The sequence below is a fragment of the Lytechinus variegatus genome, chromosome 4 (genome assembly GCF_018143015.1).
Source record: "Lytechinus variegatus isolate NC3 chromosome 4, Lvar_3.0, whole genome shotgun sequence".
In the NCBI taxonomy this organism is placed as follows: domain Eukaryota; kingdom Metazoa; phylum Echinodermata; class Echinoidea; order Temnopleuroida; family Toxopneustidae; genus Lytechinus; species Lytechinus variegatus.
In genome coordinates, this window is record NC_054743.1 from 36517012 (window position 1) to 36535081 (window position 18070).

Sequence of the window (18070 nt, forward strand, 5' to 3'; positions counted from 1 at the left end):
AGATATCCTATGGTTAGCTGAACTCTCTTGTTCATGGAAACACACACAGTGCCTGTGTTGCTTGCTCTGTATCCCCTTTTAGCTAAGCTTTACCCTTTCCCACATCTGAAAAGCCAATGTTTTGTTTTTGTCTTTGTTGTAGTCACTTCTCAGCCTTTCCACTCTTTGCACACTCAATTTCCCTGCTACGTTTTCTTGAAATGTATTTTCGTACCCCACAGTCAATCTATATGTCATACAGTATTCCCCTTAATAATCCAAGTGATTGGTTGCCCTTCCTTTACAGAATTGGTTGCTTTCCTTGAAAGCTTGTGTATAGTTTTGGTAAATCCACCAAAATGCACCTATCACTATTCCAATTCATTGCTAGCTAATATGAATGGATATGCCCTATAACAGTTATGATGTGGAGGATATGAAATGAAAATGTGTTTTACAGGATAAATTTTGCGATTTTACATGGAAATTTAACTTGATCGGGTCACCCGATCAAATTAAAATATCTGTGTGTTTTTGTCTTTCAATTAAATCCTATTCCAAATCATGGAATGGGCTGAAACTTTCAAGATATGTTCTTTGTCTGTAACTTTTGGATATCTAATCACTAAATTTATAAGATAAGTGCTTGAATGCCCATTTTTTAAATTTAAAACAAGCATCGCCGAGAGAGGGCGCTATATATCCAAGATTTGAATATTTGAAATTTTCTCAGAGAAGTGCAGTTGGAAAAATATCTAACGGTCTGTACGCTTCAGTAAGACTGTCATATTAGATGATATTCGATTATCAATCACATTATTGACCCTTTACCACAGCTATACACAGGCTTTAATAAAGTTATTTACATGTGTCTTTATTTGCATGAGGGTTCTACCTCCATTTTTTTTTTGCAAGCTTCTTCCAGCAATTTTGTGGGAGGCATCAATCTTTTTTTGATGTAGTATTTCAGCATGTTCTTAAACAACTTCATTTTTCCTTCTCTGACCAGCACTTCCCGTTGTGTTTTACATGCAGCTCAGAAAGTCGTACGCAAGTCTTAAATGGGTGCTCCTGATTTGTTGAAAAACAAGATGCGCTTGATTTTTTAGAATTGTTCTTGATTGAGATTACTTTGGGAGATCATGCATTTGCCTGCGCAGCCCCAAATTATTTTGATTCATTAAGCCATTAAGCATTGTGTAATTCTTGAATTTATTATCATGTATTGTACAAGAAGATTCTGCAATTCAGCCTATGGATGCAGATGAATGCTTCCAGCAATTTTGTGGGAGGCATCAACTTTTTTTGATGTAGTATTTCAGCATGTACGTAAACAACTTCATTTTTCCTTCTCTGACCATCACTTCCCGTTTTGATGTACAAATTATTCTGCAATTCAGCCTATGGCTTCAGATGAATGCTTGAATAATCCATTACCATAACCATAGCTTGCCATATGAAATTAGATCTTCTCCATCATTAAAAATGTTCAAACTTAGACCAAAGACTTGTCTTTTCTGTTAATTTCTAAACATTTTTTCTTCCCTTTGAATATACTTTTTCCAAGCGTATAGGAGCTCCTACAGACACATATGCACATAGTTCTTGCACTAAATCAGTGTATTATTTAATTCTAACTCTTTCAGTGGCAACAACAAATTATAAGTCTTAACCCTATCTAGGCCGGGGGAGGGGGCATCGGAGGCCCCCCCTCAACGAGTCGCGCGATATTTTTGCCGCGCAAATTTTTTTGACCGCGCTGCTCGCTGACTTTTTATAGTCAAGTCTTGCGCAACTTTTGAGACCAATTTTGCGTCATCCGGGTACGCGGTTCCGAAATAACGCAATGTTATGTAAGTGCATGTCAGACCAAAAATTGCTCAAAAACGTGATTTCGTGTACAAAGTCAATGTAAATTGTGTTTTCATCCATAAATGTATGATTATTTTTAGTTTTGCTGGCCTAAAGGTATGTATTTTATGCTGTTTATGATCTTAGAAGAGTCCCCAACGAATTTCAATGAAAAAACAATGAAAAAGAAAGGGTCCAAAAACAAAGAAATACATAAGAAATTGCAAAAAACAATATAATACATAAGAAATTGATCTGATATCACAATTTTTTCATGTACATTTGCTAAGAACATCACAAAGAGTTTCTATGCCAAAAATTAGAACATTTGGAGCTTTATTTATGGAGTTAGAGGAAAAAGTATGATTTCGCATACTAATTACGCATAATTTAGCATAATTACGTAATAACAATTTGCATAATATAAATTACTATACAATTTTGTAGATTATATCCCAGACAACCTGCGTGCCAATTTTCGGCACGATCGCATTGTCGATGGCCGAGATCTCAAGGGGGGCCTGGGAGGCCCCCCCCCCCGGCCATATGAACTCCCAAAATACCCTGGCCTAGATAGGGTTAATTTGTACATACATGTAGTCAGACTTTGCAAATCTCAATGGAGTCATGTCATGTAATGTAATTATTACCTGGAGATGTCTCCTATTAATAAAATACATTAAAGCCTTTTATCATGCAGATATCAGGTTTATTGCATGTTTCCCCAAACCTGTTTTCCTTTTGTATTCCAATCGCTTGTAAAATTCCATATTATGTAGAGCATGTTTTACCTCTATCCCCTGTACTCCCACCCATTGGGTATTCAATAACATATCAATGTCACATCATTGTCCTGTGTATTATGACACTCATTGCTGGAGGATTATGGTCATGGGGGATCTGGCCTAACATAAAGTCAAGGTAATCTACTTTGAATACAAAATTAAAATTATGTACCAATGCACAGCATGAGATTTAGAGCGCGAATGCAATCAATACAATTGAATCTACAGGCACTCTATGTTATGTGTCTGTCGAGTATTGACTACCGGAAGGTTGACTGGCCGAATTAGTGATGATGATGATGAATATGGTGATGATGGAGGTGGACCATAGTGGGTAGTATTTGATAACTGAGATCACATTATTCTGGCACTGTAAATTTCATCGATGATATAATAACTCATATTAAATAAAGAAAATAATCCTGTGAAAATATCAACTATTTAAAAAAATATCCTTTTTAGTCATTATGAGATTGGGTTCTAGAAATTCCAGGTGATTTTTGCATATGTATTGCTCATAATTTTTGTGATCCTGACAAGAACAAGATTGTTGTTTGTTTCAAGGTAAAGTACTTCAAGTAGCTGCAATTCATTTGTTTTTTTTATTTGTCAAACTGTTAATGACAAGCTCTTTCAGTTCCATTGTATTTTACAACAAAACTGGAGGACTGGTAGTTATTGTTATTTAAGCTTTTAGGAAAATGATATCACTTCAAGTTGACTGCCCCATTGTGAAGCAAATGTATATATATCTGACATACTTAATATCTTAACTTTAACCCTATCTAGGCCGGGGGGGGGGCCTCGGAGGCCCCCCCTCAACGAATCACGCAATATTTTTCGCCGCGCGAAATTTTTTGACCGTGCCGCTCGCTGAATATTTACTTTCAAGTCTTGCGCAACTTTTGAGACCAACTTTGCATCACCCGGGTACGTGGTTCCGAAATTACGCAACATTATGTAAGTGCACGTCAGACCAAAAATTGCTCAAAAACATGATTTCGTGTACAAAGTCAATGCAAATTGTGTTTTCAACCAAAATTCATAAATGTATGATTATTTTTAGTTTTGCTGGTCTAAATGTATTTATTTTATGCTTTTTATGATCACAGAAGAGTCACCAAGAAATTTCAATGAAAAAAACAATGAAAAACAAAAGGTCAAAAAACAAAGAAATACATAAGAAATTACAATAAACAATAAAATACATAAGAAAATTATTTGATATCGCAATTTTTTTCATTTACACTTGCTAAGAACACCACAAAGAGTTTCTATACCAAAAATTAGTACATTTGGAGCTTTATTTAGGGAGTTAGAGGAAAAAAGTATGATTTCGCATACTAATTAACCATAAATTAGCATAATCACTTAATAGCGATTCGCATGAAATAAATTACTATACAATCTTGTAGATTATGTCCCAGGCAACCTGCTTGCCAATTTTCGGCGCAATCGCGCGGTCGACGGCCGAGATCTTAGGGGGGGCCTGGGAGGCCCCCCACCCCGGCCATATGAACTCTAATAATACCCCGGCCTAGATAGGGTTAAATAGGATTTGCAACAACAAAAATGATACAATACTACATATATTTTAATTAACTCTGGAGGTGTTCGATAGTGCAATGCACCCTAAATTGTGAAAATGCATAGCTCACAATTTTGTGATCCTGATATTACCAACAAAATTGTTATTTGTTTCTTGGTAAAGTACAACTGGCGGTGCAGGCCATGTTTTTTTTTTTTTTTGAGGAGCTTTTTTTATTGCAGACCCTTTCAGGCTTTTCAGTTATATCAAACCGGAGAGGGGATGGTAGTTATCACTTGTAAGATTTCAGGAAAACGATATTACTACACTTCGGCTGCCTCAATGCGGAACAATCGTAAACATGATATACTTGATATCCCGACTTTCAATCACTTTTTGCCAGAAGAACAAACAAGAATCATGATAAATGCAACAATACATACTGGATGTTTCAATTAATCAATGATAATGATAATAATATATGTGATTTGTAATGCGCCAAATCCAATATGCAGATTGCCCATGGCGCAGTGAAAGTTACTTCTGTAAATATTATTGACACAGATTAAAAATTTACTAGTTTGGGAAATTATTAACAATAATGTGATTTAAATATCTTATTGGCTTGGTGATACTATTGAACATATGGCCTTTTGAACTTTGGCATGCCTTCTTTGTGAACAAGGTTATCACTGCTTGAAACTAGGAAATATTATAGCTTGTCCATTTTTCCCCTCTAAGAATCGCCAGAGAATTAATTAAAAAATAATAATCAAGTTACTAACCCACATATAGGTCAATGGGTTGAAAAACTGATGAAAGTTGCCAAATCCATACCCGATTTCGAAATTTGCAGATGAGATATTTTATAGGGAGGATTTAATAATACTATTCGTAAGATAACCATGCTATTAAAAGACGTTCAGCATATTGCTCTTTGATTGATGTATAAATTCTATATGAAATATCCAAAAGTTGACATTGCCTTAGCATACATTTAGTACTGAATCACTGATATATTATACAATAAGATTAGAAGAAAATATCGATGTACTGTATTTCGTAGTTTTTATAGAGTTATACAAAGTGTCAAAAATATATTTGCTATATATATGTATTTTTTTTGTTCTAATAAAATAAGTATAACGTATTTGAAAACATGTGTATACTGTATCATTCTGTCATTAATGGTAATAACTATAAATTAGATAACATTATGCAAAGTACATTTCACCTTAGATCTTATTAGATCAGGGGGCCATTTCATAAAGCTGTTCGTAAGATAAGAGCGACTTTAAGAACGACTGGTGAACCTTTCTATCGCGCTAAACCATCGCCAATGAATATACCATTTACCACAAGAAAGGATCGCCAGGCGTTCCTAAAGTCGCTCTTAACTACGAACAGCTTTATGAAACGCCCACCTGTAACTTCATACAGAGAGGTTGTTGCCTAATTTATAATTAGCATTTGAAAGTGCAGGGGGTTTATACACATTGAGCACCATTTGTGAAAATAATCTTTCTCTATGGAAAAGAATTGTGATACAGAGGATGTGAATAGCGGGGTACTCTATTTAGATCAGAGACGTCAGTTGCGTCCCGTTTAGATCAAGAAGCATGTTGATTATTTTGAAGAAAAAAAAACCTGGAAGATATCGAAGAGTAGAGTAAGAGAAAAGAAATGGTGGATATACATGTACAAGCTTCTTTGAAAAAGGAGGTGATGTGTAGCCTACATATTGAAAAAAAAGTGGGTCAACAAGAATATGAGTCGGAGTGAGTTGTGGGGGGGGGGGACAAAATATTTTCTCAGTATTAAAGCAGATCATTCATGTTTTGGCACAAAGTTGTACACAAGCAGGGTTGGTGCGTTTTAAACGGTGTGTTTTACAACATATTTTAAAACGAGTTTTAAAACACCCTTTATTATTTAAAAAAAAAAAAAACGTGTTTTAGAACACCGCACAGACTTGTGTGTTATAAATTTGCATGGATGTGATTTTAGATGAAAGGTTTTTTTTATATACTTTTATTTCTTAAGTGGTGTATTATTTACTTCTAACTAAAACTAAAACTCTTTATCAACACCACTCCTTTTCTCCTCTTTCTCTTTCCCCCTTTATTCTCCCTTTCTCCATTGCTTTGTCATGTTCCTTTCCTCCATGTTCAATTATGCACATCAATCCATATTAAGAATATTCTCGTTTTAAGTTAACAAACATATCTGAGTGTTGTGCTCACTTTTTGTTTGGACAGGGAAAGAAACACTATTTAAAATGAGGTCAAATACATGTATAGATGTAGTAGTACTTGAATGAAATGGAAGTGTTGCACAAGCACAATTATATTTTACAAATAGACTAAAACTGACATCGTACTCTTGAGGTACACACGAAAGCAGGTGAAACTTTGTGCTTCGTAAAGATGAAGAAAAGTACATTATAAGATAATCAGCTAGCTTACCTTAACCCTTACAATCCCAGGGGACCTTCATGAGCCCCCTCAAAAATTTATATGATAAATCCATAAACACAACAGGGCCACGCCATTTCGTTCAAGACTATTTTTGGGATGCATGTATGGGTATGTGGTTAAGATATTACACCACAAGTGCATATTGGACCCCGAATTGCTAAAAATACTTGATTTCATGTATAAACCCAATGTGAGTTCTTGCCAAAATTTGTATCTGTATCATTATTTTTACTTTTTGTTAATGATTGGCAAATTATTGCCAATAATTTCCTTTAAATTATTATTTTAAAAATGTAAAAAAAACTGTGCTTAAGAAATGTTATTTTAAAAAGTAAAAAAAACAAACATTTTATTCCGGTACTGATTTTTTTTAAATATGCATTTGATCAGAATTCCTCAATTATAAAAGTAAGCAGTTTCAGGGCTTTATTTATAGATTGAACTCAATTGGTATTTCATGCACTAAACTTAGCATAATTGATTCAAATGAAATAAAGCATATTGATTTAATGAAATTGAGCTTTGAAACCCCATAAATTAATGTATTTCAATTTCTTCCATTGTACAAATTCTTCTCCCCCCCCCTCCCTAGGTTGACAAGACTCAATATACATCGGGACTATACATGTACATGTATATGTAGTCCCGTATATGTATAATAAACAATGCGCCTCGGAATGGATGGCGCTATATAAATGCCTTTATTATGTACATGCATTAGGAATAAAATGTCAATTCCAAGTACTTTTTGGTAATTTGGGGGAAATATGAACTTTTCTTTTGGAAATTCATTACCAAAATTGGAATCTTCTCTTCTTTAAAACATTAAAAGCTTAAATCATACTGTACTAGGTGTATAGTTTAATTGAATTACAGAAAATTATATCCTTTGTTGGGAAAAACCTGTTTTATAACAATAAAAAACGTGTTTTTTATGAAAAACGTTTTTTTAATACAACCTTATAGACAAGTAGTACCTTTGCTGATGTGGTTTAGGTACACCATGTGGAGTGTTATAGAAACAGTCTCCTGAAGACGGACAGTCAACCTGTCCGAAACGTCGAGTCTCTCTACTACTCATCATCTCTACTCGCCGACTCAAGCCAGCATCTCCTCATCAGCTCTACTACTCAAGCTGTTCTCACTCAACATTCCTTCTGGTTTACAGTCCTTTTCAGGTCTACTTTCAAGAAAGAATACTCTACTCTCAAATCTCCACTTTCTCGCCTATCCATTTCTTCTCTTCTATCCACTGTTTCTGTAACACTCCACATGGTGTACCGTAAACCACATCAGCAATTGTACATGCCACCATGCAAACCTTCAAACAACATCTGAAGTAGTACCTTGTGTGGGTATAGAACCCCACCTTCTTGAAAAGCTGAGAGGAAGCCTTGTGTGTGTGTGTGTGAAAATGGTTCTTGGCCCTCTTGTCAATTTTTGTTTTGAGAGAGAAAACGTGAAAATGTTTCTAGACTTCTAGGCCCGTATTCTGAAGTCGGGTTTAGCTTAAACTCAGGTTTAAAGTTGTGGTTTAAGTATGGCCAGCCAATTGTTACATAATCACTAACAGTAGAGATATCATATTTCAGCTCATTCGGCTCTCAAATCATTCATAATTGTGTAGGAAGTATAAATAGATGATTGTCTTCACCATCGATGAATCAGGAAAGAGCACAGTAAACATAAGAAACATACAACTTAATAAAAAATTTGATACTTTTGGCTTCCCATACTTAAACCACAACTTTAAACCTGAGTTTAAGTTAAACCCGACTTCAGAATACGGGCCCTAGTGTTGGTTAAAAAAAAGGTCTGCCGACCTCTCCCATTCTGAAATCCTTGAACTTTCCCTGAGTTGGAATCATAGGCCTTACTATGACATAGCCCCGTTACTAAAGTTCAATCAATATCTCTGCATTTTACTCTCCCCTGCACATTCCTTTTCTCGTAAGAAAACATTAAAAAATCAATATCAAAAGTATTTCTTAAGAAATGGAATCATAGGCAGAAAAAATAAAATTGTATGTATGGTTCAAATATTCTGAAAGGTTTCTGAAACGAAATTGTACGCACACCCATTAAAAGATCATAGCTTTGGTAGTTGCTTCTCATTGTAACCTGATTATAATGTAAGAGGGATTCGTATGTTAGTACATCATATAGGCCAAGGTTACCTTACTATATGAAAGGAGAATATACAGCTAAAAGAAGAAAAAGGAAAGAAAGTGGGCTGGGGTGAATAAGGATTGTGGGAGTTATTTGGAGTGAGATCGGAAGGGAAGAGTAAAGTAGTGAAAGAATGATTCCGCATTAGGAACGAGATCGGGCACAGGTTCTGTGTTTCTTACCTTTAATAAAATGGTTATTCCAGGCTTAAAATTATCATATTTTGATAAATAGACCCAAATTCACCGAGCAATATGCTGAAAATTTCATCAAAACCTGATAAGTGACGAAGTTATTGAATTTGAATGTTTTGTGAAAACAGTTATCTTCGTGAATATTCATTAGGTGGGCTGATGATATCACATCTCTACTTTCCTTTTTCGGATGTTATTACATGAAACTTTCATATTTTCATAAAAAGTGTGTATAATAAGTCTCCCTTTTCATGAGATTACATGTAGGTGCAGCAATGAATTTCTAATGCTTTAAATCAGTTGCCGATCCACTTTATTTTAGTTCTTAGAAAACGAAATTTGAATGAACTTAATTTAATGTAATAAAATACAAAAGAACAAATGGAGATGTGACATCAGTTTGCTCATTTAATATTCATGAAGACATTAAACTGTTTAACCGAAATAATGCACATCTTTAATGTCTAACTTTGTTATTCCTTGTGCGATCTTGATGCGATTTTCAGTGTTGTCTGTTTTTTTTTCCTTTTTTGTTTAATTCATGTTATTTTCAGCCTGGAGTACCCCCTTTAAAGGGATGCTCGAGGCTGAGAATATCTTTATCTAAATAAATAGAGTATAAAATTCACAGAGCAAAATGCTGAAAATTTCATCAAAATCGGATAACAAATAAAAAAGTTATTGAATTTTACAGTTTAGTTTTTACTTATTTTGTGAAAACAGTTATATGCACGTCGTCATGAATATTTATTACGTGACATCACATCCGCACTTTCCTTTTTCTTATGTTATTACATGAAATCATATTTGTTTCATATTTTTTCATGTATAAATGATGTGTCTTCATTATAATGGAATAATTTACAGAAATGAATAACTAATGAACTTAATCATTTGTCAATCCAATTGTTTTAGTTCTTGGTAGAATAATTTTGAATAAACCTAATTTCATATAATAAAATACAAAAGAAGAAGTGGGGATATGCCATAAATAATGTAAAATTTTACAATTCAATAACTTTGACATTTGTTTTCCGATTTTGATCAAATTTTCAGCATTTTGATAATGATAATAATATATGCCCAAGGCGCAGTGAAAGAAAGAAAGAAAGAAAGAAAGGAAGGAAGGAAAGAAAGAAAGAAAGAAAGAAGAAAGAAAGACAGAGAAAGAGTACAAATATATTAGAAATAGATTCAGGAACAATTAAGAGTCGGAAGCATTAAATAGACGAGTCTTAAAACATTTAAATGTGTCAATGGAAGTGCATTCACAGATAACCAGGGGAAGATCATTCCAGAGAACAGGGCCAGCGTGAGCAAAAGCCCCCCCCCCATGTCTTAACGGACCTAGGAATAACTAGGGAACCAGAGTTGGAAGAACGTAGGGACCTGAAAGGAGTGTATTTGTTGATTAGATTAATATTGTACTGTGGAGCAGAGCCGTTAATTGCATGGTTGCTGTGTGAACTTTACTCTATTTGTTGATATCTTCAGCCTGGAGTATCATCAAATGCTATTCATAACCAGTCTCCTCTTCCTCTGTAGGTTTTCCTTTTCTCCTGCCTCTCTCCCTCGACTTTCTTTTTTCCTCTCGATCATTTACTTGCTTTATCTTTCTTTCTTATACCTTCTCTCGTCCCCATCTTTCACCTTTCTCCATTCTCTCTTCCCCATCCTTTACACCAATGACTTCTGTGTACATCTCTCTCTCTCTTCTTCCCTGCCTGTCTGTCTCGTATACTCACTCTCTATTGTGCTCATTGTCCTTTTCCATCTTTCTACCTCTTTTACCACCTCTCTCTCTCAAATCTGTCATCATCCACTTCTCTCATTGTCTTCTGCTGTCTATCTGCCTCTTGTACCTTCTCTCCCTCTTACCACGCTTACTGTCTTCCAGGTCTAGGAACGATTTTTTTTGAGTGGGGTGCTGAAGTAAAATTGAAAAGCCCCCCAAGGGTTTTCCCTACAAAATTGATATCAAATTGGTCCCGAGAAATTTGGAAAGCCCCCCCCCCCCAAAAAAAAAAAAAAAAAGTTTCACTATAAAATGAAGATCATTTTGGTTATATCTTTACGCATCTTCCAGAAAATATGGGGGTGCTGTCTATGGAGAATAATACACGCAAGAACCCCTAAGGTTGCTTCAGCACCCCCGCTTCTCGGGGACATGCTGTCTTCATCAACGTCCCTCCCAGGAATATCTGGCTGTCCGCCTTCATCCACGTCAACCACTGTCATTTCCGTCAGTCTCTCATACCTCCCTTTCTCCCCTCTTCACCCACGTCTCTCTTGGGCTCCGTAACACAAAGGTTTGCGATGGATTGCAAGTATGAAAGAACTGCACTGATTGGTCCCTGGTCAGTATTTTAAACCAATGCGCCTGTAACATTGATATTGATTGGTCAGTTCATTTAGCGATTGATCGCTAATCTTTGTGTTCTTTCCTCTTCCTCGTCTACCCTCCTATCCTCTCTCTTTTTCCATCTCTCCCTGCCCATCTATATCGCCATTTCTCTGTCTCCTCTCTGAAGCCAACCGTACTTTTCCCTCACATCCAAGACCTTCAAATAACACTTCAATGAAGACGTGATGTGGTCTTCAAATACCCCTTCTTGGAAATATTGACGAGACACAAATTTAACCTATTCAACATTTATTGTCTTCATAGAAAATATCAACTGTGGTAAAGGAGTGACAAAATCAAATAAAGCATGATGAGATTTGTTGCCCACTATCTAGCTATACAGTGCGTATCAAGAAAAAGTTTACACTTACAAACAATGCTGTAAAATTCTGTATTTGTAATATCCTTAAGTTTTTCCACATTTAAACATTGGTACAGATATCCGATTGTCGAAAAATATTGTCGCTTGGGTGAGCACCACTTACGTTTAAAAAGTTCGTGAAAAATGATTTGTGCAGAACTTTGAAACAATTATGAATAAAAGTAGATGTTAATCATGAAGAACACATGGAATTTTACAAGAAATATTGATTTGAAGATATTTTTCGCCTTTTAACTTGTTTCCTTGCCCAGAACACTTCATAGAGCGCAATTGTGCCCCCCCCCTCTCCCCCCCACACCGCGGCCATCGTAATGATACCCTTCACACCAAGCTGTGATTCACATGAAATGGCTTAGGCTTGATTTTAGGTTTGTTTGTCATTGTCAAGCTTCGGAAAAGTGTGGAGAAACAGGTATTAAATGAAATATGAAATGTAAAGTTTAACGCACTTTAAATGATAATAACATGGTGAAAGAATGCCGGAGATGTCTGTAATATATTTTTTTTTTACATTTAGTTGTGTTCTCTGATCCACCTGGCACAAAAAAGGGTAAAGGTTGTGCTTACCAAGGATTAAAATGTTAATTTGGGTGGCAAAGTTGTTACAAAACATTTAAATGTTACCTGTTCTATTTCAATTCGTTAGAAATGCAAAAGATATGGATGAATAAGGTACCAAACGGTCAGTTGGTTTACGCATTTTTTCCTTGACACAGCGTGAAAATTAGCATTTCTGCGCAAACCGATTTATGCGAGATTTACAAAAATGGACAGTGCTCACTCAAGTGCAACATTCTGTCAAAATTTTTATTTTCATTTGAGAGATGAGACCCAGACCTAAGAATACATGTGAAAAAATTACCCTCATGATGTAGGGTACCCTATATTTCTCAATTCCCAGGACTCGAAGTATAAACTTTTTATTGATACGCACTGTATAGTGTATTGGAGGAATTAGCGTATCGGACACTTCTCATGAAATAACCATTTTGAAGTTTTTAATTATTTACCCCCCTTAATATCATATAGCATGTATTTGTGAGTCCGTTATTGCAGTATTTTCACTTTGCATAGGCCCCAAGGAGTAGAAATCTCCCCCAATTTGATGAATTATTCACATCACAGAAATATCACCAGGACAATGCCATAGGCCCTACACGAGGTATTATGCCTGATACTCCAGATCAGTGGTGAAATTTCTCGTTTCATTTGCAAGTTATGCATGCCACCACAAGCAGCATAATTGGATGATCACGGGAATTCATGCCACTCAAACAGTCGAGCTGAGCATCTTCCAAACCATGTCTGGCCCGACTATCCTTGGATAGAGTCACGATTTCAAACCTCAACTTTCTTGTAACAATCATAATAAAAACCAAGACGTTTGGTCGGAAACCTCAATGTTTCATGCTTATAGGCTTCCAAAACTAATTAATATTCATTTTCTCTCTTTTTTTTTATTTCGTTTTGATTTTCATGAACTTGTACATCTTTACAGTCTTTTCCTACCTCACGTTATACAAGTGAACATCAGTGCATGATATGATTATATACAAAATGAGATAAAATTTTCAAGTGTATAAAAATAGACAATTCAAGGCCGTCGTGACAGTGTCCTTTGGGGGGTCATGTGCAATGTTCAATCAAATCAACCAGTTTAATGGGACAAAATGTATCGATACTTCTGATGGTGTGGTGGTTGTGGTTGTGATAATGGTGTTTTTTGAGGAATTGATGGCGATGACGACAACGGTGATGACAATAATGATGGTGCGAGTGAAGAAGATTATTTTGACGATAATGATGATGACGACGATGATGGTGGTGTCGGCGATGAATATTGTGATGAAAAAGAAAGAGGGTGGTGATGTTTCTAGCCGTTGGGGAAGTGGTAGTGATACCATGATGGTGTTGGTCGATATTGATGATGGTGATGACGATCATGGTGATGAATCTGATGATGACCATGTTACTCCATGTCAAAAGACAACAAAACTATCGGCAAGTTCATCGTAACTATCGTTATCCTTATCAGCATCATCATGTTGAAGGTACCGTGGCCGAGTGGTCTAAGGCGCCTGGCAAGACCTATGAAACTCTGAGATTCGATCCCCGGCCACGGCTCCTATGCCCATGGGCAAGGCAGCAAATCGACTGTGCTCTTTTATCAAAATAAATATAAATGCTTTTATTGACCAGAATTTGTGTAGCTGTAAAAAAAAATCATCATCATCGTTTTCATTACTATCATAACGCATGTATATAAATCTTCCCATGTGATTGCTCATGACCTCATTCATTCATATTCATTAATATCATGTGGAATGAACTTTTTGATGGAGTCAAAGTGCACATAGAATAATCATTAAGAAAACAAAACGTAAAATTCCAATTCATTTCTACAGCTCATATAGCTATTGCCACATTTTTTTTTCTAGATTTTAATCTATTAGCTACAACATGGGCAAGGAATTAAGGCAATGAGATTAGCTATAGTGTTAGAAAAAAGACAGATAAACCAGAACTATAAACAGTATGGGAGACAAGACATTGTTCTGAGGTTTCAGTCGAAGGCCTTCATCAAGTACTTTTATTCTGACGTCGGGATAATTATTTTGTGTTTATTTGTGCTCTACTTCCGTCTATTTCCCTATTCATCTAACACCGAAAAAGAACTTCCCTATTTCAATCTACCTCATCGTGTAAGAATTCAACCATCGCCACGGCTATTTTATGTCAACGAATTATCCTTTGTTGCGCTATAGTCAGCTGCAGCTGCTTTCTGATCCGGATATAGTTGAGCACCTGTCCTCTCGAGGTGAATTCAGACGTCCTTTTGCAGTTTTCTCATTCGACGCTACGCCGTAAGACTTCTTTGCCTGGATGCCCTCTCCCGATGGCCGAACTTTCGCCTTCCGAAATTTGGAGATCCCTCTTTTCTCGTCTCCGCAACCGACCCCTTCCTCGACGTGGACATCGATATCTTGCTTGCCCTCACTGGTCTCTCCAGTCGTGGCACCTCTGGCGGATCCGTCGTAGGTTGTAGGGTTTATGATGACCTCCTTCTCGAAATAGATAGCGTAAAGCTTGGACAGGAACATGAAACAGAGAGTGATGGTCCCGTTGCAGATCATGGCAAGAGAGAGGACGACGACCTTGAGTTTGGAATCGTTGATTGCGAAGTAACTGGATATGAAACCGATCCAGATAACGAGAACCGTGTAGACGCAGAGGCCGATGAACCGAGACTCGTTGTAGTTGTTGGGCACCTTGCGCGTCAGGAAGGCGTAGCTGCTGCACAGGGTGATCAGGATGAAGTTGTAGCTGAGCGAGGTGATGATCTCTTCGCTTGAAAAATTGCATATGAGTTCAACTTGTTGTGGGGCAACCACCTCCTCGATAGCTGCAGGGGGTACGATGATCAACCATACAGTATTCACCAGAACCTGATGAAGAGAGAGAGAGAGACAGAACGAGAGAGGGACGGATGGTTATTATTATTAATTTATTTTTTATTATCATTATTATGAAATGAATTTTAGTCTGTTAAGTTTCTTGCAAGCATGTGCGATAGGCATGACATGGTAGAGTTATAGGAAAAAAAATCTTATATTGGACAGCCAGAATAATTTGATAACCGAGACCCCATTTGGACTATTCATTTTATCTGAAATATGGTAGCTTGGAAAATCTGTTGATTAAGATCATTGGTGCCAATAAATTTTCCATAGACATTTACCTTCTCATCATATCGATATGAATTTATACTAGTCACTAACCTGGATGCCAATAAGGATGACGGCAATGGTTGCCTGGGATGTCGGGCTGATGCAACCAGGTCTCCTAACCGACCTTTGGGCTCGATCAAAGATTCGGTATATCCGGTTGACTCTCGTCAATATAGGCGCGTAGATGATTGTAAAGGAAAGCATGAGCATCATGCGAGAGACGAGACAGAAGCCGAAAGTCGGCTTAGCGATTAGAATAAAGACCAGAATGTAAGAGAGATAAATCCCAACTAGAATGATACTACATAGTTCGCGACTGGAGGCTTTGATTAATAAGTTCTGTCTATTGCGGACGTACAAGTAGAGCACCATCGAAACCAGACAAAGTCCGCCCACCGCTAAAACTGTCAACATGATCGCCAACGGGTTATTCCATAGGATGTACTTGGCTTCTACGGGAATGCAGCTTAGGCGTTTATCATCAGGAGCAGCACTTTTGGCGCATTCCATACAAACTGTCTGATTCAGAATAGTGATCTCATCCTCAGAGCAATTCAAGCATGACCAGCAGCAGAAGTTTTCTCGAGGGATGTATATTTGACCAATGCCGCAGGGATCGCTACAGTACGACATTGGTGCAGTCCCGTTCATGCGATGATCATCTGGTCCCCAGATCACATCGGAGTCGTTCATCAACAGTAAGTTTCCCCGGATTGCATTCCATAGACCAACCATCACCAACTCATAGTTGCCGTCTTTGACCTGAATATTGTCAATGACATAGCGACCGATGGCATCGCCACCACTGTCAAAGATCACATAACCTGACTGACCCTTAAATGATTGGTTAGTCATGTAGTCAAAGAGAAGTGCGGTATCCAACGGCATCATTGCTTGGCAGATCCCAGGCTGGCCTTCACATAGGTCATTGTGCATTTCAGAAAGACCCAGAGCCAAGGTGGTAACTGCATCTATCACTAAAGATACCGCACTTCCAGCACTAAAACCTGGGCTTGAGAGGCATGATGCCCCATGCTTGATTAACGAACAGTTCCTACTGGAATTCCAGTAGTCTCCAAACCATGGATTCTCGGGTGAATTTGACGGCGTCAGTTTCAGGAAATGGTCTTCAAACTCCTGCACGTGAGCCGAGAAAAGATGAGTTTTGAGTGACCCGAGAGCTCCCCTTCTATTCAACGGCTCAATTTCCCCTATACTCATTCCCCATCCATCACTTCCTAAAATCTGATATTCACCAACTGCTCCAATTCTCCTCACTGCGGCAAGAAAGCTGTTAGCATGTTCAACATGTATAAAGAGGATCACGACCTTTGCTTGTGGTCTCATCTGCATGTCCAAGACAATATCATCAAAGTCTTCCTCTGTCAAGTGAGGTCCAATTTCAAAAGCTTCTGCGAGACAGACGCCGATGTCATCTGCACCGCGTACAATCTCTTGGTAAGCGTTTGTCCCATAGTTGTCATCAGAATACAAAAGATATATATACGACCATCCATGTGTCCGGATGATCTCTAACATCGCCTGAACCTGAAGTCTATCAGGTGGGACTACTCTCAAGAAATACGGAAACTCTATCATGTCGGATAGATCATCGCTTGTTGCGTAATAACTAACAACAGGAATGTGATTTAAACCAAGAAGCTGAGCTGCGGACATCGTTGTTTTGCTCATCTCCGTTCCCACTACACCTATGATTGGGCTACCTTCGGACATGTTCTGGTTGGTCTGCACGGGACAGACGTCATCGCGGGTGAACTCTGACGGAAGGAATTTCAAGGCACCAATTTGCGTCATGGAGACATCGGAACAGGTGTCCCTGATCTCGAAGCCAAGCTGAACCCCAGGCAGTATGTCTGATCGGTTGTTGAAGTCATTTATGGCCCACGCCATGGCTTCCAACCGATGCAATGTCTCTGTCTCCCGGAGTTGGCCGCACCTCTGTCCCGATGTACCCGTCTCATGGACTGGGAACAACCCGCCAATAATGAGATCACCATCCTTCCTGTACGTGATATCATGGTGATTGACATGGTCACCTGAAACATCGAAGAATGTCCACATCATCCAGACCAAGGCCACCAATTGCAGTTCCATGCTGCGCACAAGTCTCAGAAAGTGCTTGTTCAAAAGTCATTATTTATGATTACTTGGTTATTTTCAAATCCATTTGACATATTTGAAATAATGTTTTGCTATTTTAAGAAGGGTATGTTTCTCCGACACGATTCGTACCATATGAAGTTCTTCACTCAGTTCCACCAAGGTCGATGTCCATATTTATGAGTGTACAAAAAATAACCAACTAATTTTGTATGTGTCACATGGATGTCATCCGCTGTGCCATCCCGTTACCATGGTTACCATACTCCAGTTGTCCTCTTCACGTGAAAATTGCTGATAGATTGCTCGTTATGGTTTCTCTGTTTCTGAAAGGAAATGACACAGAAAAAAACCGTAGATTAAGAAGTTTTATAAGATTAATAACACGATTCATATTAATTAATAACACGATTAATAACACGATTCATAGTATTCTAATAAAATAACTACTT

General features: G+C 37.4%; 1 protein-coding gene across 1 annotated transcript; it reads right to left on the reverse strand.

The window, feature by feature from the left end:
* Nucleotides 1–12286: 12286 nt before the first annotated feature.
* On the reverse strand, nucleotides 12287–18069 carry LOC121413962 (metabotropic glutamate receptor 2-like). The gene is made up of 2 exons (XM_041606987.1): nucleotides 15549–18069; nucleotides 12287–15215 (listed from the first exon to the last, which is right to left on the reverse strand). The coding sequence occupies exons 1-2, from the start codon at nucleotides 17610–17612 to the stop codon at nucleotides 14535–14537; spliced, it is 2745 nt and encodes a 914-aa protein (XP_041462921.1). The 5' UTR covers nucleotides 17613–18069; the 3' UTR covers nucleotides 12287–14534.
* Nucleotide 18070: the final 1 nt, after the last annotated feature.